The sequence below is a fragment of the Apodemus sylvaticus genome, chromosome 6 (genome assembly GCF_947179515.1).
Source record: "Apodemus sylvaticus chromosome 6, mApoSyl1.1, whole genome shotgun sequence".
Lineage (NCBI taxonomy): Eukaryota > Metazoa > Chordata > Mammalia > Rodentia > Muridae > Apodemus > Apodemus sylvaticus.
Genome location: NC_067477.1, coordinates 4,688,040 through 4,715,903, shown reverse-complemented (window position 1 = coordinate 4,715,903; position 27,864 = coordinate 4,688,040). Strand labels below are relative to the sequence as shown.

The 27,864-nt window shown below is 39.0% G+C and overlaps 1 gene segment (V, D, J or C); it reads right to left on the bottom strand.

The window, feature by feature from the left end:
- Window positions 1-21,117, bottom strand: part of LOC127687767 (Ig heavy chain V region 3-like) — a 507,571-nt gene extending 486,454 nt beyond the window's left edge. The window contains 1 exon segment of the V gene segment in view: window positions 21,034-21,117. Within this exon segment, the coding sequence occupies window positions 21,034-21,079 (46 nt within the window).
- Between the last annotated feature and the right edge of the window lie 6,747 nt (window positions 21,118-27,864).

Here is a 27,864-nt window from a genome sequence, read left to right as displayed (position 1 = left end):
TTCTTGTGACCAATTATATGGTCGATTTTGGAGAAGGTACCATGAGGTGCTGAGAAAACGGTATATTCTTTTGCTTTAGGATAGAATGTTCTATATATATCTGTTAAATCTAATTGGTCCAAAGCTTCAATTAGTTTCATTATGTCCCTGTTTAGCTTCTATTTTCCTGATCGGTCCATTGAGGAAAGTGCAGTGTTGAAGTCACCCACAATTATTGTGTTAGGTGCAATGTGTGCTTTGAGCTTTAATAAAGTTTCTTTTACGAAAGAGGGTGCCCTTTCATTTGGAGCATAGATGTTCAGGATTGAGAGTTCTTCTTGTTGTATTTTTCCTTTGACCAGCAAGAAGTATCCCTCAGAGTCTCTTGATGACTTTGGGTTGAAAGTCAATTTTATCTGATATTAAAATTGCTACTCCACCTTGTTTCCTGAGACCATTTGCTTGTAAAATTGTCTTCCAGCCTTTTATTCTAAGGTAGTGTTTGTCTTTGACCCTTAGGTGTGTTTCCTGTAAGCAGCAAAATGTAGGGTCCTGTTTACGTACCCAGTCAGTTAGTCTATGTCTTTTTATTGGGGCATTGAGTCCATTGATGTTAAGAGATATTAAGGAATAGTGATTGTTACTGCCTGTCATTTTTGACGTTATTTTTTAAATTTGAATGCTTAACTTCTTTTGGGTTTGATGAAAGGTTACTATCTTGCTTTTTCCAGGGTGAAGTTTCCCTCCTTGTATTGGTGTTTTCCTCCTATTATCCTTTGTAGGGCTGGGTTTGTGGATAGATATTGGGTAAACTTGGTTTTGTCATGGAATATCTTAGTTTCTCCATCTATGGTGATTGAGAGTTTTGCTGGATATAGTAGTTTTGGCTGGCATTTGTGTTCTCTTAGAGTCTGCATGAGATCAGCCCAGGATCTTCTAGCCTTCATAGTCTCAGGTGAAAAGTCTGTTGTGATTCTGATAGATCTTCCTTTATATGTTACTTGGCCTTTTTCTCTTACTGCCTTTAGTATTCTTTCTTTGTTTAGAACATTTGGTGTTTTGATTATTATGTGACGGGAAGTATTTCTGTTCTGGTCCAGTCTGTTTGGAGTTCTGTAGGCTTCTTGTATATTCATGGGCATCTCTCTCTTTAGGTTAGGGAAGTTTTCTTCCATAATTTTATTGAAGATATTTGCTGGCCCTTTAAGTTGTAAATCTTCACTCTCATCAATGCCTATAATCCTTAGGTTTGGTCTTCTCATTGTGTCCTGGATTTCCTGGATATTTTGGGTTACAAGCTTTTTGCTTTTTGCATTTTCTTTAACTGTTGAGTCCATGGTTTCTATGGTATCTTCAGCATCTGAGATTCTTTCTTCTATCTCTTGTATTCTGTTGTTGATATTTGCATCTCTGTCCCCTGATTTCTTCCCAAGGCTTTCTATCTCCAAAGTTGTCTCCCTTTGAGTTTTCTTAGTTGTTTCTACTTCTGATTTTAGATCCTGGATGGTTTTGCTTAGCTCCTTCACTTGCTTGTTTGTGGTTTCCTGTAATTCTTTAAGAGATTTTTGTGTTTCCTCTTTCATGACCTCAGCCTGTTGACCAAAGTTCTCCTGTATTTCTTTAAGTGTTTTTTGTGTTTCCTCCTTATTGGCTTTTGTATTCTCCTGGATTTCTTGCAATGATTTTTGTGTTTCCCTTGCAAGAGCTTCTAACTTTTGATCCATTTTCTCCTGAATTTCTTTAAGTATATCCTTTATGTGTTCCTGTACCAGCACCATGACCAGTGATTTTAAATCCAAATCTTGTTTTACTGGTGTGATGGGGTATCCAGGACATGCTGGTAAAGGAGAATTGGGTTCAGATGTTGCCATGTTGCCTTGATTTCTGTTAGTGACGTTCCTGTGTCTGCCTTTTGCCATCTAGTTCTCACTGGTGTTAGTTGGTGTTGTCAATGCTGGACTCACCAGTGCAAGCTGCCCCTTCCCAGGCGGCCTCTGGTGCACAGCTTACCTCCTGCACTGCCTGGAGACAGGGTGTTGTTGTCCAGGCTGTTCAGACCTCAAAGCAGACACCTGAAGGCTCCTGCTGGGGCCCGCTGGATTCACCAGAGCACACTGACCTCTCCCCGCTGGCCGCCCAGAAGCCCCACTTGCCTCTTTCAGGACCTGGAGATGTGGTGTTGCAGCTCAGGGTGATCTGGATCTGGAAGCGGAGAGGTCTGAGGGCTACCACCAGAGGCCTTGGGACTGAAGCCTAAGCTCTGTGCCACAGGAACAAGCTGTGCTGTGAGCTCCCAGACCACTTCTGGGTGCACACCAGGTCTCCCGCACTTCCTAGAGACCGAATGCTGTGTCCCACGCTGTTCAGATCCCAAAGCAGGCGCCTGAAGGCTCCCGCTGGGGCCTGCTGGATTCACCGGAGCACACTGACTTCTCCCGCTGGCTGCCCGGAAGCCCCACTTGCCTCCCCCAGGACCTGGAGATGTGGTGTTGCTGCTCAGGCTGATCCGGAAGCAGAGAGGTCTGTCCTTCTTCTTGGGAACCATTTGATATGCTAATTATATCTTAAGAATTCAGAGCTTCTGGGCAAATTACTATCCACTTATCAGTGATTGCATTCCATGTATATTCTTTTGTGATTGTGTTACCTCACTTAGGATGATATTTTCCAGTTCCAACCATTTGCCAAAGAATTTCATGAATTCGTTGCTTTTAATTGCTGAGTAGTATTCCATTGTGTAAATATACCACATTTTCTGTGTCCATTCCTCCACTGAGGGACATCTGGGTTCTTTCCAGCTTCTGGCTATTATACATAAGGCTGCCAAGAACATAGTGCAGCATGTGTCCTTATTGCATGCCAGGGAATCCTCTGGGTATATGCCCAGGAGAGGTATAGCAGGGTTCTCAGGGAGTGTCATGTCCAGTTTTCTGAGGAACCACCAGACTGATTTCCACAGTGGTTGTACCATCTTGCAATCCCACCAGTAATGGAGGAGTTTTCCTCTTTCTTCATATCCTCGCCAACACCTGCTGTCTCCTGAGTTTTTAACCTTAGTCATTCTGGCTGGTGTGAGGTGAAATATCAGGGTTGTTTTGATTTGCATTTCTCTAATGATTAATGATATTAACATTTCTTATCATGCTACTCAGGGATCTGAAGTTCTTCAGGTGAAAATTCTTTGTTTAGCTCTCTACCCCATTTTTAATAGGGTTATTTGGTTCTCTGGCATCTAACTTCTTGAGTTCTTTGTATATATTGGATATTAGCTCTCTGTTAGATTTAGGATTAGTGAAGATCCTTTCCCAATTTGTTCGTTGCCATTTTGTCCTTTTGACAGTGTCCTTTGCCTTACAGAATTTTGTAATTTTATGAGGTCCCATTTGTCAATTCTTGATCTTAGAGCATAAGCTATTGGTGTTCTGTTCAGGAACTTTTCCCATGTGCCCATGTCCTCAAGGGTCTTCCCCAGTTTCTTTTCTATTAGTTTCAGTGTGTCAGGTTTTATGTGGAGGTGCTTAAAAGCATATATGAAAGCTTTAGTACAGAAAGAAGCTAAAACACCCAAGAGGAGGAGAAGGCAGGAAATCATCAAACTCATGGCTGAAATAAACCAAATAGAAACAAAACAAACTATGCAAAGAAACAATAAAACCAGGAGCTGGTTTTTTGGGGAAATCAACAAGATAAATAAACCTTTAGCCAGACTGACCACACTACCCAACTCATTCTATGAAGCCACAATTATGCTGATACCAAAACCACACAAAGATCCAACAAAGAGAACTTTAGACCAATTTCCCTTATGAATATCGATGCAAAAATACTCAATAAAATTCTTGCCAACCGAATCCAAGAATACATCCAAATGATTATTCACAATGATCAGCTAGGCTTTATCCCACGGATGCAAGGATGGTTCAATATACAGAAATCCATCAATGTAATCCACTACAGAATCAAACTCAAAGAAAAAATCCAAATGGTCATTTCACTACATTCATTACATCATTCAGCATCTTTCGTGTTAAAAGTCTTGGAAAGAACAAGAATTCATGGTCCATACCTAAACATAGTAAAAGCAATATACAGCAAACCAGTAAAAAACATCAAAGTAACTAGAGAGAAACTTGAAGCAATCCCAGTAAAATCAGGGACTAGACAAGGCTGCCCTCACTCTCCATATTTGTTCAATATAGTACTTGAAGTTCTAGATTGAGCAATTAGACAAGAAAAGGTCAAAGGGATACGAATTGTAAAGGAAGAAGTCAAAGTATCACTATTTGCAGATGATATGATAGTATACTTAAGCAAGCCAAAAAACTCCACCAGAGAACTCCTACAGCTGATAAAAAAAAAAAAAAAAAAAAACGTCAGCAAAGAGGTGAGATATAAAATTAACTCAAACAAATCAGTTGCCTTCCTATACTCAAAGGATAAACAGGCTGAGAAATAAATTAAGGAAATGGCACCCTTCACAATAGCCACAAACAATATAAAGTATATTGGTGTGACACTAATCAAACAAGTGAAAGTTCTGGATGACAGAACTTCAAGTCTCTGAAGAAAGAAATCAAAGAAGACCTCAGAAGATGGAAAAAATTTTTCATCCTCGTGGATTGTCAGGATTAATACAGTAAAAATGACCATCTTGCCAAAAGCAATATACAGATTCAATATAATTCTCATCAAAATCCCAACTCCATTCTTCATAAAGATAGAAAGAGCAATTCTCAAAATCATCTGGAATAACAAAATATCATGATAGCTAAAACAATTCTCAACAGTAAAAGAAGTTCTGAGGGAATCAGAATCCTGGATCACAAGCAGTACTACAGAGAAATAATGTTAAAATTTTCATGGTATTAATACAGTGACAGACAGCTAGATCAGTGAAATAGAACTGAATACCCAGAAATGATACCTATGATCACTTGATCTCTGACAAAGGAGCTAAAATCATTTCAGTGGAAAAAAAAATAGTCTTTTCAAAAAATAGTGCTGATTCAACTGGTAGATAGCATGCTGAAGAATGCAAATTGATCCTTTCTTATCTCCTTATACTAAGCTTAATTCCAAGTGGACCAAGGCCTCCACATAAAAGCAGACACACAGAAACTAATAGAAAAGAAACTGGGGAAGACCACTGAGCACATGGGCACAGGGGTAAAGTTCCTGAACAGAACATAAATAGCTTATGCTCTAAGATCAAGAATTGACAAATGGGACCTCATAAAATTACAAAGTTTCAGTAAGGCAACAAATTGGGAACAGATCTTTATCAACCCTACATCTGAAAAATGGCTAATATTCAATATATACCAAAAACTCAAATTAGACTTCAAAGAGCCAAAAACACTATTTAAAAATGTGGTACGAAGCTAAACAAAGAATTTTCACCTGAAGAATATCGAATGGCTGAGAAGGACCTAAAGAAATTTTCAATATCCCCAGTCATCAGGGAAATTCAAATCAAATCAACTCTGAGATTTCACCTCATACCAGTCAGAATGGCTAAGATCAGACAGCAGGTGCAGGAAAGGATGTGGAAAAAGAGGAACACTTTTCCACTGCTGGTGGGATTACAAACTGGTACAGCCACTCTGAAAATCAATCTGGCGGTTCCTCAGAAAACTGAGCATGATACTACTGGAAGACCCAGTTATACCACTCTTGAGCATATACCCAGAGGATTCCGCAGCATGTAATAAGGACACATGCTCCACTATATTCATTGCAGTGCTATTTATAATAGCCAGAAGCTAGAAAGAACCCAGATATCCCAAAACAGAGGAATGGATACAGAAAATGTTGTATATTTATACCATATACCAATACTAAGCTATTAAAAACAATGCATTCATGAAATTCTTAGCCAAATGTGTGGGACTGAAAAAATATCATCCTAAATGAGGTAACACAAGGACAAAAGAACTCACATAGTATGTACTCCCTGATAAGTGGATATTAGCCCAGAAGCTCAGATTACTCAAGACACAATTCAGATATCAAATGGTGCCCAGGCCCCTGGTCCTGGAAAGGCTCCATGCAGCAGTGTAGAGGAATACCAGGACAGGGAAGCCGGAGGGGTTTGATTGGAGAACAGGGTGAGGGGAGAGAGCTTATGGGACTTTTGGGGAGGGGAGAACCAGGAAAGGGGAAATTGTTTGAAATGTAAATAAAGAATATATCTAAAAAAAGAAAAATTAGTCCCCAGACGCATTTTTGTTGATTTAGTAAAGGGTGTCACTATGCATGTATCCCATAATTGTGTAATAAACTAAGCCTAGATGCAAAAAAAATAAAGAATAAAAATAAAAAATAAAGGCACTACATATCCAAACTTATGGAACACAATGAAAGCAGTGCTAAGAGGAAAACTTATACCTCTAAATGCCTCCAAAAAGAAATTGGAAAGAGCGTACACTAACAGCTTGACAACACATCTGAAGGCTCTAGAACAAAAAGAAGCAAATACACCCAAGAGGAGTAGAATGCAAGAGCATACACTTAAAGCTTGACAGGACATCTGAGGGCTCTAGCACAAAAAGAATCAAATACATCCAAGAGGAATAGATGGCAGGAAATAATCAAACTCAGGGCTGAAATCAACCAAGTAGAAACAAAAAGAACTATACAATGAATCAACCAAACAAAGAGTTGGTTCTTGGAAAAAAAAAAAAAAAAAAAAAAAAAAAAAAAAAAAAAAAAAAAAACAAGATCGATCAACCCTTAGTCAAACTAATGAGAGGGCACAGAGACAGTATACAAATCAGCACAATCTGAAACAAAAAGGGGGCACATAACAGATAATGAGCAAATTCAAGAAATCATCAGATCCTACTTTAAAAGTCTATACTCAACAAATCTGGAAAATCTAGAAGAAATGGACAATTTTGTAGACAGATATCAGGTACAAAAGTTAAATAAGGATCAGATAAATGATCTAAACAATCACATAACCCCTAAAGATATAAAAAGCAGTCATTAATAGTCTCCCAACCAAAAAAGTAAAGCCCAGCATCAGATGGATTTAAAGCAGAGATCAATCAGACCTTCAAAGAAGACCTAATACCATACTCTTCAAACTATTCCACAAAATAGAAACAGATGAAACACTACCCAATTCATTATATAAAGTCAAAATTACTCTGATACCTAAAACACACAAAGATCCAACAAAGAAAGTGAACTCCCAATTTCCTTTATGAATATGAAATTCTTGCCAACTGAATCCAAGAACACATCAAAAGTATCATTCACCATGATCAAGTAGGCTTCATTTCAGGGATACAGAGATGGTTCAATATATGGAAATCCATCAATGTAATCTACTATATAAACAAACTCAAAGAAAAAAAACCCACATGATCATTTCATTAGATGCTGAGAAAGCATTTCACAAAATCCAACACCTCTTCAGGAAAACAATCTTGGAAAGATCAGGAATTCAAGACCCATATCTAAGCATATTAAAAACAACAGAGCAAACTATTAGTCAACATGAAAGTTCATATGTGCATCAGTCCTATTGTTTCTGGAAGAGACTGTTACTTTGGAGTCATCCATTGTCTCTGTCTCAGAGACTATTTCCACAATCTCCTTGGTAATGGGCTCTCAGACCTGAGGGGAAGGTTTGATGATGACAAACCAAATGCTCCAATGTCACATACTCTAGAAATCTTTTATTTCTGTTCTCTCTTGCTTGCAATCTGCTGGAAGAAATATCTCCAACTGTCTTAGTCAAGGTTTCTATTCCTGCACAAACATCATGACCAAGAAGAAAGTTGGGGAAGAAAGGGTTTATTGAGCTTACACTTCCACGTTGCAGTTCATCAATAAAGAAAGTCAGGACTGGAACTCAAGCAGGTCAGGAAGCAAGAGCTGATGCAGAGACCATGGAGGGATGTTTCTTACTGGCTTGCTTCCCCTGGCTTGCTCAGCCTGCTCTCTTATAGAACCCAAGAGCACCAGCCCAAAGGTGGTACCACCCATAAGAGGCCCTCCCCACTTGATCACTAATTGAGAAAATGCTCCACAGATGGATCTCATGAAGGTACTTCCCCAACTGAAAATCCTTTCTCTGTGATAACTCCAGCCTGTGTCAAGTTGACACACAAAACTAGCCAGTACACCAACATAGGTGGATAGACATACAGATTTAAGTGTTTATGTTGCTAAGTAATTAAAAACATGTTAATAGTGTAGTGCTTTATTAGAACATCAGCCTTTTATTTTTCACTAAGACTACAGTCTATCCAATTTCAGCTTCTAGGTGACATTAACAGTGTCTGACATGACTTCCATCTCAGAGGCATTAAATTTCATCAAAGAATCAATGATTAACAGCATAAAATTTTTGACACCATAAAATTTGCAACAACATAACCCATAGGAATATAAGATTTAGAGGTAACCTGGTTTATATCTGGTTGATTACTACTTTTATGCTTTGATACCATACAAAATACACAGAGTTCCATGAACACCAAATAGGAATGCTTAAGCTTGTACAAAGACAAAGGCTCAAATTCTCCTTGTTCACTGAAATGTAGAAATATTTTTTAACAATGTGGTATGGCAATAAGTTTGTGGAGACAATCAAATATCATTGGGAATAACATGAAAAATTTGACAGTGTCCATAAGAGCTTTTTACCCAATAACTCAATTTGTCAGTGCTAATTCAGTAATTGCTATCTTCCATAAATAAAGCTGCATACTACAGGTGAGCATGACAATTATTTTCAATTTTCTGCTGTGGGAGTATTGGCCTATGCCTAAGTTGAATCATAATTCTGAGCCATCAGGTGTAGGCACCACTCATCCTTCAGCTTTACCTAACCAAAAACAGACTAATTTCAGAACATCTTAGTAGGGACCTAGGATGAGTATTAGGAATAGAAAACTCTTTTTTTTTTTTTTTTTTTTGTATTCTTTTTTTTTTTTAATTTTTTTTATTTATTGATATATTTATTTACATTTCAAATGATTTCCCTTTTCTGGACCCCCACTCCCCGAAAGTCCCATCAGTCCCCTTCCCTCCCCCTGTTTTCCCACCCAACCCTTCCCACTTCCCTGTTCTGATTTTGCTCTATACTGCTTCACTGAGTCTTTTCAGAACAAGGGGCCACTCCGTCTTCTTGTACCTCATTTGATGTGTCGATTATGTTTTGGGTATTCCAGTTTTCTAGGTTAATAACCACTTATTAGTGAGTGCATACCATGATTCATCTTTTGAGTCTGGGTTACCTCACTTAGTATGATGTTCTCCAGATCCATCCATTTGCCTAAGAATTTCACGAATTCATTGTTTCTAATGGCTGAATAGTACTCCATTGTGTAGATATACCACATTTTTTGCATCCACTCTTCTGTTGAGAGTTACCAGGGTTCTTTCCAACTTCTGGCAATTATAAATAGGGCTGCTATGAACATAGTGGAACATGTATCCTTATTACATGCTGGAGAATCTTTTGGGTATATGCCCAGGAGTGGTATAGCAGGATCTTCTGGAAGTGAGGTTCCCAGTTTTCAGAGGAACCGCCAGACTGATTTCCAGAGTGGTTGTACCAATTTGCAACCCCACCAGCAGTGGAGGAGTGTTCCTCTTTCTCCACATCCTCGCCAACATCTTCTGTCTCCTGAATTTTTTTTTTGTCTTTTTTTTTATTTGATATAATTTATTTACATTTCAAATGATTTCCCCTTTTCTAGCCCCCCCCACTCCCCGAAAGTCCCGTAAGCCCCCTTCTCTTCCCCTGTCCTCCCTCCCACCCCTTCCCAGTTCCCCGTTCTGGTTTTGCCAAATACTGTTTCACTGAGTCTTTCCAGAACCAGGGACCACTCCTGCTTTCTTCTTGTATCTCATTTGATGTGTGGATTATGTTTTGGGTATTCCAGTTTTCTAGGTTAATAACCACTTATTAGTGAGTGCATACCATGATTCACCTTTTGAGTCTGGGTTACCTCACTTAGTATGATGTTCTCTAGCTCCATCCATTTGCCTAAGAATTTCATGAATTCATTGTTTCTAATGGCTGAATAGTACTCCATTGTGTAGATATACCACATTTTTTGTATCCACTCTTCTGTTGAGGGATACCTGGGTTCTTTCCAGCATCTGGCAATTATAAATAGGGCTGCTATGAACATAGTAGAGCATGTATCCTTATTACATGGTGGGGAATCCTCTGGGTATATGCCCAGGAGTGGTATAGCAGGATCTTCTGGAAGTGAGGTGCCCAGTTTTCGGAGGAACCGCCAGACTGCTTTCCAGAGTGGTTGTACCAATTTGCAACCCCACCAGCAGTGGAGGAGTGTTCCTCTTTCTCCGCACCCTCTCCAACACCTGCTGTCTCCTGAATTTTTAATCTTAGCCATTCTGACTGGTGTAAGATGAAATCTTAGGGTTGTTTTGACTTGCATTTCCCTAATGACTAATGAAGTGGAGCATTTTTTAAGATGCTTCTCCGCCATCCGAAGTTCTTCAGGTGAGAATTCTTTGTTTAACTCTGTACCCCATTTTTTAATAGGGTTGTTCGGTTTTCTGGAGTCTAACTTCTTGAGTTCTTTATATATATTGGATATTAGCCCTCTATCTGATGTAGGATTGGTGAAGATCTTTTCCCAATTTGTTGGTTGCCGATCTGTCCTCTTGACGGTGTCCTTTGCCTTACAGAAACTCTGTAACCTTATGAGGTCCCATTTGTCAATTCTTGCTCTTAGAGCATACGCTATTGGTGTTCTGTTCAGAAACTTTCTCCCTGTACCGATGTCCTCAAGGGTCTTCCCCAGTTTCTTTTCTATTAGCTTCAGAGTGTCTGGCTTTATGTGGAGGTCCTTGATCCATTTGGATTTGAGCTTAGTACAAGGAGACAAGGATGGATCAATTCGCATTCTTCTGCATGCTGACCTCCAGTTGAACCAGCACCATTTGTTGAAAAGGCTATCTTTTTTCCATTGGATGTTTTCAGCCTCTTTGTCGAGGATCAAGTGGCCATAGGTGTGTGGGTTCATTTCTGGATCTTCAATCCTGTTCCATTGATCCTCCTGCCTGTCACTGTACCAATACCATGCAGTTTTTAACACTATTGCTCTGTAGTATTGCTTGAGGTCAGGGATACTGATTCCCCCAGATTTTCTTTTGTTGCTGAGAATAGTTTTAGCTATCCTGGGTTTTTTGTTGTTCCAGATGAATTTGATAATTGCTCTTTCTACCTCTGTGAAGAATTGAGTTGGGATCTTGATGGGTATTGCATTGAATCTGTATAGTGCTTTAGGCAAAATGGCCATTTTAACTATATTGATTCTACCGATCCATGAGCATGGGAGGTTTTCCCATTTTTTGAGGTCTTCTAGGAATAGAAAACTCTTAACCTAAGAGCAAAAGCAAGCCATGGAGGCCCTCGGGAAAGCTGAGGTCATGCCCTTTTATAATATAATAGGAAGTAACAGAGCTGAGAACCAGACTGAAATAGTGAACAGCTGAAAACTGAGGCTGTGTCAATGTGCGCTCCGAGCACAGTACTATGTGACAGTATCTGCAGCGTCCACTCTTCTGACCTGGAAGAATGACTCTTTGTTGGAGGTGTCCTTGTGATTTTGGTCCAACTATTCAGAGATGGGTTGTAGTGCTTGTCATCATCCAATCAATGGGTTGCCATGCACTACAGACCCTTCCCTAAGGGATGACAAACCCAGCTCTCACCTATACCAGAAGTCTTCAGGGAAAACCTGGACAAAGGGCAAGTTAAACTGAGGATCTGGGAAGGCTGCAATATCCCAGGGCCAGATTCTTTCAGAGTAACTTGGGACAGAATATCTGTGAAGAAAATAAAGCAGATCATGTTTGGAAGAGGTTGATAATAGAAAAGTTCATCCCTGAGGAAGCCTTGGTACTCACATGTAGGGACAATAAGTAGCAGGAATGAGGAAATAAACCTGTCCATGTCTGAACACTCATGAGTTCAAAGGCCCATCTTTGGCTTTTCAACTCATGTTTTGTGGGAGCCAGAAGAAATTAGTATTCCCTCATCCAGAGTTCACTCTGATGGTGTACTTAAGATTTAGGACTCAAGAGGGGCCAATTTGTTACATGAAGCATGGAAGCCTGCAAGAGAGCTCACTTCTAATCACCTTAAAGAGTAGTTAACTGAAGACCAGAGTGCTCAGAATGACTCACTTCTGATGAATACTGTATGGAAGGAGCAAGATTGAGAGAGACTCTTAGTCTAATGTAAAGGATCATGACTCAGTTCAGTGTCCCAGGGATTATTAACTTGTGTTTTTTCAGGTGGGTCACATTAAGAACACAAAGCATTGATGTTTCTCCTACTGTTGTATTACTATATGTCTGATGCCACAGACTGTCTCCTATGTGTATCTTGTCAGAACATATTCCCTTTTACACACACATACAAATAAATTATATATATATATATATATATATATATATATATATCCTATAAAGTTCTTATGGAGAGTAAGAATATGCATCATTTGCATTCTGACACTTGTGAATGCTATTACTACACAGAAGGGTGATATTTCACTGACTGTACATATCTGTTAATATCCTGGCTCATATTTTTCTGTTTGTTTATTCAATAGCCAGTACCTTTATCTTTATGGTGACATCTATTTATGACAATATTAATAGCAGAGAAATATTGTTTGTTCAGATCTATCAGAAACTGAGTATCCTAGAGAACAGCACAGTGGGTGGAAGATGTAGGAAATCACAAAATGAGACTGGATGATTTTTGTCATTACTTCAGAAATGTTAAAGCACAATATAGGCCAAGAAGTACCTAAAGAAATGTTTAACATCCTTGGTTATCAGGGAAATTCAAATCAAAACAACCCTGATATTTCACCTCACACCAGTCAAAATGGCTAAAGTCAAAAACTCAGGTGACAGCAGATGTTGGTGAATATGTGGAGAAAGAGGACCTCTCCTCCATTACCAGTGGGATTGGAAGCTGGTACAACCGCTATGGAAATCAGTTTGGCAGCTCCTCAGAAAATTAGACACAGTATTACTTGAGGACCCAGGCATACCACTCCTGGGCATATACCCAGAAAATGCTCCAATGTTTAATAAGGATGCATGCTCCACTATGTTTATAGAAGCCTTGTTTATAACACCCAGAAGCTGAAAAGAACCCAAATGTTCTTCAACAGAGAAATGGATACAGAAAATGTGGTATTTTCAAACAGTGGAGTACTATTCAGGTATTCAAAACGATGAATTTATGAAATTCTTAGGAAAATGGATAGAACTAGAAAATATCCTGAGTTAATGCAATCACAAAAGAACACACTTGGCATGCACTCACTGATAATAAGTGGATATTAGCCCAAATAAGTGGATATTAGCCCAAAAGCTCTGAATACGCAAGATAGAATACACAGACCACATGAAGCTCAAGAAGAATGAAGACCAAAGTATGGGTGATTTGGTTCTTCTGAGAAGGGGAACAAAATACTCACAGGAGCAAATATGTAGAAAAAGTGTAAAGCAGAGACTGAAGGAAAGGCTGTCCAGAGACTGTACCACCTGAGGATTCTTTCCATATACAGTCACCAAACCCTGACACTATCATGGATTCCATGAAATGCTTGCTGAAAGGAGCCTGATATGACTGTCTCCTGAGAAGCCCTACCAGAGCCTTGCAAATACAGAGGCAGATACTCATAGCCAACCATTGTACTAAGTGCAGAGTCCTCAATGGAGGAGATAGAGAAAGGACTGTATAAGCTGAGAGGATTTTCAACCTCATAGGAAGAACAACAATATCAACCAACCAAACATCCCAGAGCTCTCAGGAACTAAGCCATCAACAAAGGGGTACAGATGGCTCTAGCTGCATATGTAGCAGAGGATTGCCGTGTCAGGCATCAATGGGAGGAGAGATCCTTGGTCCTATAAAGGATCGATAGATGTCTCAATGTAGGGGAATTGAGGGTGGGGAGATGGGAGTTGGATATGTAGAGGAACACCCTCATAGAAGTATGGAGAGAAAGGATTGGATAGGGGATATCTAGGATTGGGGAGGCTGGGAAAGGGGATAACATTTGAAATCTAAATAAAGAATATATCCAATAAAATTTAAAAAAAAATAAAGTGCAATGTATCCTCCTTTGTTTCTGTCACTAATGATCTTTGGAACATAAGAATAATATCAATTATATAATTTGGACAACCTTCATAGTCAATTTTTGGTATGGATCAGTTTGAATATACAGAAATAAGTATGAGTGGACAACTAAATTCATCTAACAAAGGTGCACCCAAACATACTCATTTTTATGAATGAACTATCTTTATATTTAAAAAAACTTTTGAAAATAAAGATATCAAGGTATGTATAACACATGTAATATGATCCTACCACAATGTTGTAGCAACATTGCAAAATGAAACTAAACCCAGAATGCTGAGTGCCAGCTGAGACTCAGAACCCTAGGGTAGGATGAACAACAAAACATCCATTAAATTTTGGGTTTCTTTTCATGAGTGATCAATACTATAGAGACTTTTCATCTATGAATGAATTAAATGTCTTCAAATAGGAGAATATTTCAGAATGTGTGAAATCCTCTCCATGGTATCCAATCATCTCAAAAATGTCCTCATCAAAGACAGGCTGTAAGAAGGGTCCACAAGAGGCAAAAAATCATGAAATAATATTGGAACCTGGCTCAGTTTTCAGGTGGAAGAAGAGGCCAGAGGGACAAAAATACAAGTACTGCTGGTCCTGAATATGGGAAAGGCAGACAGCAGACAGTGCTGAGAGAGAAAATCATATCTATCCAGGCACAGGGATGCTACATTTCAGATGCTTAGTCCATGGAAGGCATTAAAGTGTAATGTTGATTCATGACTGTGCTATGAGCTACAATGGTTGAAGACATTCTTCCTGAATTTTTCACACTTTCATGGAGTAGTTTTGGGTCTGAGAGTAAACGTCTGAGAATATGGGTTGACTTATTGAGAAAAAACAAATTAAAGATATCTAGGTATTATATAAAATTCTTCAAACTATGTTATATAAATATAGATGATAAGCACCCTCCCAATGCAGTATTAACAATGATAAAATATTATGGAAAATTTGGAGCAGCTCACTTGCTGCTCCAAATTTAACTAAATAAATTTACAGTGCTCAAAATTCCATGTCTCAGATATAATCAAGCTAAGAATTTATTTTATGTATTTCCAATCAGTGCTTTAGGCTTCACTGGGTCTCCCTGCTCATCACAGTGATATGTGAAGGGAAAGTCTTACAGTGGAAACAATTGTTAGATAAAATGGAACCATCAATTCATCCTCCAGAAATCCTCCATCACTTGGATTGAAAAGGATTCAAAACATGTTATATATTTACGGTGAGGAATATGATTGAAGATACTCACAGAGTATAATATGAACCAAAGATTCCTATACATGATATATAATATCTGATACTAGAGGTGAGATCTTATCTCATGAGATGTAAATATAATCCAGCTACTTATATTTGATTTGAAAAGGAGGGAAAGAAAGTGAATCCTTAACAAATAAGCATCATTAATCTCAGGAATCTCTACTGTAACCTGAAACTCTACTACAACATTCAAGCTAGTTCTTAATCAAATAATGAAATAGTCTGCAGGTAAGTCTGTAAACCAGGGTGGCTATGGAACATAAACATGAGACACCAAAACAGATTGAAGAATTCTCATACCTAAAACACAAAACATGAAAGTGATGAAGCTGATCCCAGGCGAGGTACAGAGGATTGTGAACAGAGAAAGGTGGCCTTCAGATTTTATTTCTTGAGGTCATTCCTGACAATGAGGACATTATATAAGTTCATATATAGGTGGCATGGTGTTAGTGTGAGGACATCATTTCTTCTCCCTCTTCAGGATTCTGGACAGCCACAAAGATAATCTTGGATATTTTCTTCTTCTCTCCTATCCTGAGTCATGAAACTCACAAAATACATTGATACTACAAATTTGATTTTAAAATCTTTGTTATGCAAAAAATGAATGATGAAAATCAAAATGAAATGGAGTTCAGATGATGCAAAATGCCCAGCTTCTTCTGCTCTCCTTTTCCTGGGCTGATGTCTTCACATGGCACTGGAGGGCACCTTGGAATCAGGACATTTATTCTTGCCCAGGAGAGCTATGTGGTCTAAATCCTGTGGATAGAACACTAAGGACTGTCCTTCTAATTCACAATCATATTTTCCAGCTGAAGAACTCCTCCTGTCAGTTGAAGAAGTTACAGATAGATTTACATAAACTATTGATGATTATGATGACAAATGGATGTTTGAAATCTCATGTTTAAAACAATATAGCTTCCTTTTAAATGGATATGCAATTAATGCTTGCTATTTCAATAAAGTTCAAATGTAGTTAATGAAATACTTACGAGCAATAATAATGAGTTAAGCATATTTACTTGTAATGGTAATTTAAATATAGATGTATGCTCCAGAGTGGCTATAAAAGTTTGCAATCCTGTCAGCAATGGAGAACTGCTCACTTCGATCCACATCCTCACCAGCATTAGCTGTCATTGGTGGTTCTGATTTTGCCATTCTGACATTTGTAAGATGGAATCCCAGACTCATTTTGATTTGCATTTCATGGTCCACTATGGATGTTGACCATTCCTTTAAGTGCTTCTTTTTCAGTACTGATTCCTTTATTAAGAATTCTGTTTAGACTGACAGCCTATTTTGAAATTGGATTATTTTTGTTGATGTCTAGTTTCCTGAGTATGTATTTTTAGCTATCATCCTTCTGTCACATCTGGAGCTGGTGAGAACTTTTGCCTATTCTGTAGGCTCCTGTTTGTCCTAGTGATAGTGTTCTTTGACTTACAGAACCACCTCAGAATCATAAAGTCCTATTTATTGATTGTGGTGCTTAGTCCCTGTGCTTGCTGTCTGTTCAGGTGGGATGTTGTCTCCTATGCCAATGAGTAATAAGCCCTTCCCCACATTCTCTTCATTTGATTCAAATATCTGGCTTCATACTGAGGTTTTGTTGAGTTTGGTTTTGAGTACGACATATTGATAATGATATGGATCTATTTGCATTCTTCTAAATACAGAAATTTAACTAGATTGGAAGAATTGGCTGAAGATTCTTACTTTCTTTCATTTTGAATTAGTGGCTTCTTTAAGAAAAATGAAGCGTCCATCGACATGTGGGTTTACATCATCTGGATTTTTGGTTCAGTTTCATTTATCAACCTTTCTTATTTTACTCCGATATCCTGAAGTTTTTATTAGAGGAATTTTAGTCACACATGGATGGCTGCTCATTGAAGAAAAAGAAACTGCATTCCATTCAGAAAGCTGAGAGTGGCGGTTCTTAACATATTATTAATTTATTTTTCTATTTGTATGGAACGAACGTATCCTAATTTCCCAGAATGATTATCCTAGACCCTTTCATCATTAGATTATTGCCATGCTTACAGAAGGTATCCCTTGTACTTTATGGCCTGCTATAATCTGTTTTTCAGAGACCACAGTAGATGCTAGGCTTTAGCAATAGAACGGCACTCATAATCACAAGATATTTATAAAAGAGTTTCTAGATAACCACCTCTTAAGCTTTCTTGTGCAAATGTATTGGAATGAGTGTGGAAATTATTATTGCCTGGAGACCCTTTTCCAAAATCCAGTATTAAGTTGAAATATACCTACAATGAAAGGTCTGTGATCAGACACCTCATAGTCCAATCCAGTTTGACAAAGTCAATCTGCTCCACATTTTCATTCACAGATTCATATGGTATGTGTCCCTCTATCTCACCTGCAGGAATGACCTAAAGAAATAAAATCTTTCTAGTAGAGATTATTCTGTGCTCCAGGATATTAATATTTAAAAAATTCATTACTGAAAATACACACACAAGCACACATACTCACACACAAACTGAGAGAGACAGACAGAGAGAGAGACAAACAGAGAGAGAGAGACAGGCAGAGAGAGAGAAACAGAGGGGGTGAGCTAAAACTCAAACATTTTATTTATATATTTTACTACACCTTAGCATTACACATTTTACATATGCCTTAAATTATTTCAGTCCAGGCTTTTGAATAGACTTTAAAATTTAAATAAAGACATGAGACATTTGAACATAAAAGAAATTTACAGCACCTATATCAAACATTTTTGTTTATTAATATTTTACAATTCTTTTTCCTATGTATTAATAAAAATATATGGCTTCGTGCAATATTTTCTGATTCTGGTTTCCACTTCACAACACCTTTCCAATCTTCTCGCAGGTCTAATTTGTTTCTATATAAAATTAGAAAACAGACTCTAAAATAATAAAAAAGAAAAGCCAACAAATGGAAATACACACACACATACACACACACAAAGACAGAGAGAGAGAAAGAGAGAGAGAGAGAGAGAGAGAGAGAGAGAGAGAGAGAGAGAGAGAGAGAGAGAGCAAAATTAAAAGAGACAGAGACAGAGGCAGAGAGACAGAGAAAATGAGAGAGGCTAAAACCCACATATCTTACTTATGTATTTCATTAAACCTTAGAATGATGAATATGACAAGTGCCTTATCATTAAATCTTTTCAGACCTGGCTTCGGATTATACTTTGAACAATTTAAACAAAGACATGAGACCTAAAATATGAGCACTTCAGCATGAGGGATAAATAAACAGCAAAGATATTATCAAACTTGTTTATTTATTAAAATTTTTGAAGTTCTCTATTTCTATTGAAAATAATTTTTTCTTGCAATATATTCTGAATACTGATTTCCCTTCCCAACACCTATCTTCTTCCAGCTTGATTCCGTTCCTTAATCTAATTTGAAAAGAAAAAGAAAATAAATGAAATAAAAAAGAAAAAGAAGCTAAAATGAAAGAAAAGCAAACAAATGGGAATAGAACAAAACAAGCATATGAAACATAGGTGGATGCAGAGACACATGTTCACAAATACTCTACAGAACAAAGCTGAAAACCGGGTATGCAATGGACTATGCGAGTTGATGCTGTATCCGTACAGGTCAGTGTTCTAAAAAGTCTAGTGACTGATGGGATGATTATAGACTGGAAAAGAAGTAAATATAAAGTAAATGCTTATGTATAACCTTAGAATCTACAACTTAACCTGTACATACATTATGTTTGTAAATAAGTTTCATGAATAGTGATTTAATAATACAGTGGCCAACCTACAGGAATTATATTAACATGCCTGTGCATTCTGATATAAATACTTCTCACATACTAAGAGACTGGGATTTCTGCTGGAACATGAGTCAAGCAATAACAACACACCTGAGGTCACTTATTACTGAAGATTACAAAGATGTGTTTGTTTGCCTGCCGCGGTGGCCCAGTGATGTCTGTAAAATGATATTTTACAGACAGAGGCAGAAAAGAAAAATGTCTCCTAGAAATAACGGAACTCTCTGTATATTTGGAAGCTGATAATCTCACCTGGCAATTTACTGTACTCTCTTACTTTCTGGCTATTTAAGATGGGCCCTTAGTTTTCAAGTAGCAGTTTGCCCTGACTTCCTCCTTTTCTCTCTTCACTGGGATTCCTACAGCCTGGCTGATAATCCGGTCTTTGAAGTCGACTCACTGACCGCCAAACCCATTTTTAGAATTGCAATGCTTTGCCTCATAGTTGTTTACATAATTACTACCTTCCAACCACATGCAGGTTTTTATGGCTGTGCTTATGTATATGAGGATGGCTCTGGCACTCTGGTACTAAAAGCATTGATTTAGTCAAGAAGTTTTGTTTTACAAGGTAAAAGGCTAAATGTTAGATAAGGACTTCTCACAAGAACTTGTTAAAGACCCAGGTGATATAAGAAACTTCAAATTCTTTGAAGGTTTACTGTAAACTATGAGTGACTTTGTATTCTAATCAAGAAGTTTGGTGGCATCTGTAAATTGATCTTCTGTATCTGTTACATGAGAAACTTTGGACCTGATTGATGTTGCATTTCCTTGTACCAAATGGCTATGATAATTGTGCCTGCCTCACTGGCTACACATTTCTTTTGAAATGGTAATACCAACTCTTCCCATATAGAAATCCTTGCCTTAGAGCTACAAAATACAGATTCAAACCTCCACTGTGTGTGTGTGTGTGTGTGTGTGTGTGTGTGTGTGTGTGTGTGGTTGCTTCTGTCTGTCATCTCAGCCAGACCTGTGCCTTCCTGGACCAGAGGACCCTGGTTATCCTGCAGTAGACCCACGGTCTATAACATTTGCCCAGATGTTGGTGATTTGGATTTTATAGATCAAATTTATATTATACATTACTCCCATCAATTTCAAAAAAGTTCTGGTCTCTCAGAATCCACTGATATTTTTATCATGCAGGATCACACTTTTCAATTTTTTATTGTTTTGGAATAAGAAACATGTCAATGAAGGTGGTCACTGGTGAACATATTGACAAGGTATGGGGAGCTATAGGTTCATTCTCAGCCAATATCACTTTCTTTGTAGATGTCTTTTACAAAGATGACAAAGGCTCTCTAGGACTGTGAGGAAAAGGCAATTAATGGACATTCAAAATTACTGCATTCTGAGTAAGTATGAAGATTAATCTTTTTGTCCTTGTCGTCCAGGGTTTCTGACACACTCAGGATGTGTTTAGCACAGTAATAGACTGCAGAGTCCTCAGATGTCAGGCTTCTGAGGTCCATGTAGGCTGTGCTGGAGGATTTGTCTACAGTCAGTGTGGCCTTGCCCTTAAACTTCTCATTGTAGTTAGTATAACCATTTCTAGGATTAATAGCTCCAATCCATTCCAGGCCATGTGAGGGTGTCTGCTTTAACCAGTGCATTTCATAATCAGTGAAGCTTTGCCAGAAGTCTTGCAGGACAGCTTCACTGAAGCTCCAAGCTTTACCAGCTCAGCCCCAGGCTGCTGCAGCTGAATCTGGACATGGACACCTGTGGACAGAAAGGTAGAGTGGATGTCATTGTCACCTCAAGTCCTGTCTGCTATTCATATTTGGAACTTCTGAGCCCCTTACCTGCAGTTACTGACAGGAGGAAGAGAAAGATCCAGTTCCATTCCATGTTTAGAGTCAGTGTGTTCAGGGACTGTGGAGAGGACACTGTTCATAAGTTGTTTTCTGGGTGTGTACATCCCTGTATTAATATCCATGAACTCATATAATTTGCATATTCATGAGAAGGGGACTTCTTACTTAAGAACCTAGTTCAGCTAGAGAAGAACTAGGAGAAGAACTAGAACTGTGGAGCTGGGCGTGGGCGTGGGCTGTGGCTAGGCTTTTGCAGGTAAAGGCCCCAGAAATATGCTCTGTAGCCAGCAGAGCGGGACAGTATGGTGGTGGGGGGTGGAGTGCAGCAACAGGAAAGGAGTGCAGGATTGCTGCGGAGGGGAGGCGACATCGCTTGGCAGGGATGGAGCGCAGCCGATTCTGAGAGTGTGGAGAGACCGAGCCATGGGTAACAGTTGTGCTACCAGAACCTGTGGCGGTTCTGATGGTACAAACTGTCAGCAAGAAAAGCTGTAGCAGGGAAAAGTTAGTGATCGCACATGAGCAGAGTGGAACTTCCTGTCTTCAGTGGAAGTTGGAAGTTAGGTAGCCTACAGTGGCTGGGAAGTAGCTTGTTTCGTATCTTAGGAACGGCAAGGGAGGCTTCCTCTGGCTTTTAAAGCTCCGGCTATTCTAGCCCCAGCTCCCAAGCATCCTCAAGACGGTCTGGGCTTTTTGGCTCAGCTACCTTTCAGTTGTTCCTGCACTCTTCAGGACGCTGAGTTTGCAGTTAACAACTCCCTCCCCTTCCCAGTGGGTGCTACTTGTCTTCAACTATATACTTTTAAAATTAACAGTCTGGTAAACGATAAAGAATCTGAACCTCACCTATTCTGTGTTCCCACATCCTTAACTCATTTGCTCCTATAGCCTGCGTGCTCAAGTTGATGTTAACAAGCCTAAATCTGCCTAGACAAACTCATTTTCTGTCGCCACAATTTGATCCATTGCTGCCAGCTTTCTTACTCTGATCCTAGCATCTTTACTAACCAAGGCAATATACTTTCCTCTACCTATGCAACCTGTCAAAGCTACTTAAGATTTCCACTCCTATTCTCTCGTAACTATTGCTCTCCTATCTTGTGCTCAATCTTGTCAGAAGTTTGTTATTAGATTTAAGACAGACAGAATTCCCAAAGGCCTGACAGCTTCTCCCAGGAGGTCTCAAAAGAAAGATGGACACCGCCACAGGATGCTGCCTGAAAGACTGCAGTGGACAAAACAGGATACCTTGAGTCAAATGACTTAGCTAAATAAAGGTAAGCCATTTCTCATGTCATGGGTATCCATTCCACAGAGAAAAAGCCATGCATCTTCTGTGCTTGAAAGCCAGACTGACAGCCAAAGCCGCCATGGAGACCAGAGACCACAAAGAACTGCTGGCTACTGGAATCTGTCATTCTTTAATAATATAACTGCTAAATTATTGTTTATTCCTCAGACTTCTGACTACATTGACAGATGGAAAGTTATCTCCTTACCTAAACTCTGTTTCCATTAAATGCTTCATATTTCCTCTTCTTGCTCTGTCACTGTCCCAACCTTCAATTCTATTCCTTCTGATCCACAAAGGCTCATCTTAAAGACTGTTCATATGCTTAACTCGTGTTGTTATCTCTTTAATAAACTTGTTAGCTACAGGAAACCTACCCAGATCTACTGCTCATGGACCAAGTAGGCTCCATCCAGATAAGTACATCTGCCCAAGTTCCCACTTTACTACCTTTCCAAAGGGTGGGATTCCTCTGGGTTTCAATTGTACATCTTAAGAAAATTTTCTTTCTCCCAAATGTACTTAGTCTAATTCCCTACCTATACTAATGTGTTCCAACATCTTGTTAAGTCCAGGCCCTTGCCATATCCAGGACAGCTCCAGGGAAGCAACCTTCAGATGCTCCAATCTCCTCTCAGCTTCTCCAGACACAGACAGCTTCTACTGGACCTGTTCTCCTGACCTATCATCAAATGGCTCTACAAATCCTGGACAGCAAGGAAGCAGCCAGTCCTCCTGAGACTGGACAATCACCCCCCCCATACCCCTTTCTCTAGGTTCCCCAGAGACACGCCGCTCCAATGTCAGCATGAAGCAGCTAGATCTCAACAACGACCCTATTCCTGCTTTGCCGTATTCTCTGTCACTTCTTTTCTTTTTTCTTTTTCTTTTATTAATTAACCAAACATTGGGGAATGTTGGGGTTTTGTCTAAGCTCCACCCCACACCTACCTCGCAATAGCCAGGTATGCCCCGCCCCAGAGATCTGGCCCACTATAAGAGGGGCTACTTGCTCCTCCTCTCCCTCTTTGCTCTCCGCTCTCCCACACTCTCACCTCTCTGCCCCTGGGGCTCTCCCCCCCTCCACATGGTCATGGCTGGCCTCCACTCTCTCTATTCTCTCTCTCTCTCTCTCTCTCTCTCTCTCTCTCTCTCTCTCTCTCTCCCTCTCTCTACTACTAACTCCCATCCCCTACTCTGAATAAACTCTATTCTATACCATGTCTGTGTGTGTGTGGTCCCTCAGGGGCAGAGGTGCCCAGGCAAGGGCCCGCCTAGACACCTTCCCCCACACCGCCTAGCCACACTCACCTAACCCCCTATACTACCCCCTTTTAAGCCCTTTCATCTTGGTGCTGAAAGTCCTTTCAGTACTATGTCAAGATTTCTAAGAAATTGCCAAACTGATTTCCAGAGTGGTTTTACCAGCTTGCAATCCCACCAAGAATGGAGGAGTGTTCCACTTTCTCCACATCCATGCCAGCATCTGGTGTGCCCTGAATTTTTTGTTTGTTTGTTTGTTTGTTTGTTTGTTTAAGAAAAATCTTATCCTATATATTCTTTATTTACATTACAAGTGAGTTTCCCTTTCCTGGATACCATCTCCCCGAAAGTCCCATAAGCCCTCTTCCCTCACCCTGTTTCCCAATCCACCCCTTCCCACTACCCTGTCCTGATATTTTTGGACACTGCTGCACTGAGCTCTTCCAGGAACGGGGGCCACTCCTTCCTTCTTCTTGGGCATCATTTGATATGTACATTGTATCTTAGGTATTCCAAGCATCTACACTAATATCCATTTATCAGTGAGTGTATACCATGAGTGTTCTTTTGAGACTGTATTACCTCACTTAGGATGATGTTTTCTAGTTCCATCCATTTGTCTAAGAATTTCATTAATTCATTGTTTCTAATGGCTGAATAGTACTCCATTGTGTATATATAAAACACATTTTCTGTATCCATTCCTCTGTTGAGGAACATCTGGGTTCTTTCCAGCTTCTGGCTATTATAAGTAGAGCTGCTATGAACATAGTGGAGCATATATCCTTATTACATGCTGAGGAATCCTCTGGGTATATTCCCAGAAGTGGTATAGCACTTGATCTTAGCCATTCTGAATGGTGTGAGGTGAAATCTCAAAGTTGTTTTGATTTGCAGTTCCCTGATGACTAAGGGTGTTGAACATTTCTTTAGGTGCTTCTCAGCCATTCGATATTCCTCAGGTGAAAATTTTTTGTTTAGCTCTGTACCCCATTTTTAAGGGGGATTTTGTCTCTCTGCAGTCTACATTCTTGAGTTCTTTGTGTATCTTGGATATAAGCCGTCTGTCAGATGTAGTGTTGGTAAAGATCTTTTCCCAATTTGTTGGTTGTCATTTTTTCCTTTTGACAATGTCCTTTTCCTTGCAGAAACTTTGTAGTTTTATGAGGTCCCATTTGTCAAATCTTGATCTTAGAGCATAAGCTATTGGAGATCTGTTGAGAAAATTTTCCCCCGTGTCCATGTCTTCAAGGGTCTTCCCCTGTTTCTTTTCTATTATTTTCAGTGTGTCTGGTTTTATGTGGAGGTTCTTGATCCACTGGGACTTGAGCTTAGTACAAGAGGATAAGAATGGATGAACTTGCATTCTTTTGCATGCTGACATCCAGTTGAACCAGCAGCATTATTTTAAGAGGCTATCTTTTTTCACTGGATGTTTTTAGCTGCTTTATCAAAATCAAGTGACCATAATTCTGTGGGTCCATTTCTGGATCTTCAATTCTATTCCTTTAATCTACTTGCCTGTCACTGTACCAATACCATGCAATTTTTAATACAATTGCTCTGCAGTACTGTGTGAGGTTGGGGATAATGATTCCCCCAAAAAATTTTTCACTGTTGAGAATAGTTTTAGCTATCTTGGGTTTTTTTGTTGTTGTTGTTGTTATTCCAGATGAATTTGGGAATTGCTCTTTCTATGTCTATGAAGAATTGAGTTGGGATTTTGATGGGGATTGCATTGAATCTATAGGTTTCTTTTGGCAAGATGGTCATTTTTACTATATTAATCCTGCCAATCCAAGAGCAAGGAAGATTTTTCCATCTTTTGAGATCTTCTTCGATTTCCTTCTTCAAAGGCTTGAAGTTCCTGTCAGAGATCTTTCACTTGTTTGGTTAGAGTCACACCAAAATACTTTATATTTTTGTGACTCTTGTGAAGGGTGTCATTTCCATAATTTCTTTCTCAGCCTGTTTATCCTTTGAGTATAGGAAGGCTACTGATTTGCTTGAGTTGATTTTATAACCAGCCACCTTGCTGAAGTTGTTTATCAGCTGTAGGATTTCTCTGGTGGAGTTTTTTGGGTCACTTAAGTATACTATCATATCATCTGCAAATAGTGATAGTTTAACTTCTTCCTTTCCAATTTGTATCCCTTTGACCTCCTTTTGTTGTCTAATTGCTCTAGCTAGAATTTCTAGTACTATATTGAATAAATATGGAGAGAGAGGGCAGCCTTGTCTAGTCCCTGATTTTAGTGGGATTGCTGTAAATTTCTCTCCATTTAGTGTGATGTTGGCTACTGGCTATACTGAGTAGTTGGCTACAACTACTAAATATAGTTGACTACTATATACTGCATTTATTATGTTTAGGTCTGGGCCTTGAATTCCTGTTCTTTTCAAGACCTTTAACATGAAAGGATGCTGAATTTTGTCAAATGCTTTTTCACATCTGATGAAATGACCATGTGGTTTTTTTCTTTGAGTATGCTTATGTAGTGGATTACATTGATGGATTTCCACATATTGAACCATCCCTGCATCCCTGGGATGAAGCCTCCTTGATCGTGATGAATGATTGTTTTGATGTGTTCTTGTATTTGGTTGGCAAGAATTTTATTGAGTATTTATGCATCAATATTCATAATGGAAATTGGTCTAAGGTTCTCTATTTTGTTGGATCTTTGTGTGGTCTTGGTATCAGCAAAATTGTGGCTTCATAGAAGGAGTGTGTAATGTTCCTTCTGTTTCTATTTTGTGGAATAGTTTGAAGAGTATTGGCCTTAGGTCTCTTTTGAATGTCTGATAAAATTCTGCACTAAAGCCATCTATCTGGTCCTGTGAATTTTTTTCCCTTGGGAGACTGTCAATGACCACTTCTATTACTTTAGGGGTTATAGGTCCATTTAGATGCTCTATCTGATCCTGATTAAATTTTGGAAGTTGGTATCTGTCTAGTAAATTGTCCATTTTCTCCATATTTTCCAGTTTAGTTGAGTATAGGCTTTTGTAGTAGGATATAATAATTTTTTGGATTTCTTCAGTTTATGTTGTTATATCACCCTTTTCATTTGTGATTATGTTAATTTGTGAACTGTCTCTGTGCCCTCTGGTTAGTCTGGCTAAATGTTTATCTATCTTGTTGATTTTCTCAACGAACCAGCTCCTATTTTTGTTGATTCTTTGTATAGTCCTTTTTGTTTCAACTTGGTTGATTTCAGCCCTGAGTTTCTTTCTTTTTTTTTTTTTTATTTTATATTATTTTTTTATTTACATTTCAAATGATTTCCCCTTTTCTAGCCCCCCCTCCCCAAAAGTCCCGTAAGCCCCCTTCTCTTCCCCTGTCCTCCCTCCCACCCCTTCCCAGTTCCCCGTTCTGGTTTTGCCAAATACTGTTTCACTGAGTCTTTCCAGAACCAGGGACCACTCCTGCTTTCTTCTTGTATCTCATTTGATGTGTGGATTATGTTTTGGGTATTCCAGTTTTCTAGGTTAATAACCACTTATTAGTGAGTGCATACCATGATTCACCTTTTGAGTCTGGGTTACCTCACTTAGTATGATGTTCTCTAGCTCCATCCATTTGCCTAAGAATTTCATGAATTCATTGTTTCTAATGGCTGAATAGTACTCCATTGTGTAGATATACCACATTTTTTGCATCCACTCTTCTGTTGAGGGATACCTGGGTTCTTTCCAGCATCTGGCAATTATAAATAGGGCTGCTATGAACATAGTAGAGCATGTATCCTTATTACATGGTGGGGAATCCTCTGGGTATATGCCCAGGAGTGGTATAGCAGGATCTTCTGGAAGTGAGGTGCCCAGTTTTCGGAGGAAACGCCAGACTGCTTTCCAGAGTGATTGTACCAATTTGCAACCCCACCAGCAGTGGAGGAGTGTTCCTCTTTCTCCGCACCCTCTCCAACACCTGCTGTCTCCTGAATTTTTAATCTTAGCCATTCTGACTGGTGTAAGATGAAATCTTAGGGTTGTTTTGATTTGCATTTCCCTAATGACTAATGAAGTTGAGCATTTTTTAAGATGCTTCTCCGCCATCCGAAGTTCTTCAGGTGAGAATTCTTTGTTTAACTCTGTACCCCATTTTTTAATAGGGTTGTTTGGTTTTCTGGAGTCTAACTTCTTGAGTTCTTTATATATATTGGATATTAGCCCTCTATCTGATGTAGGATTGGTGAAGATCTTTTCCCAATTTGTTGGTTGCCGATCTGTCCTCTTGATGGTGTCCTTTGCCTTACAGAAAC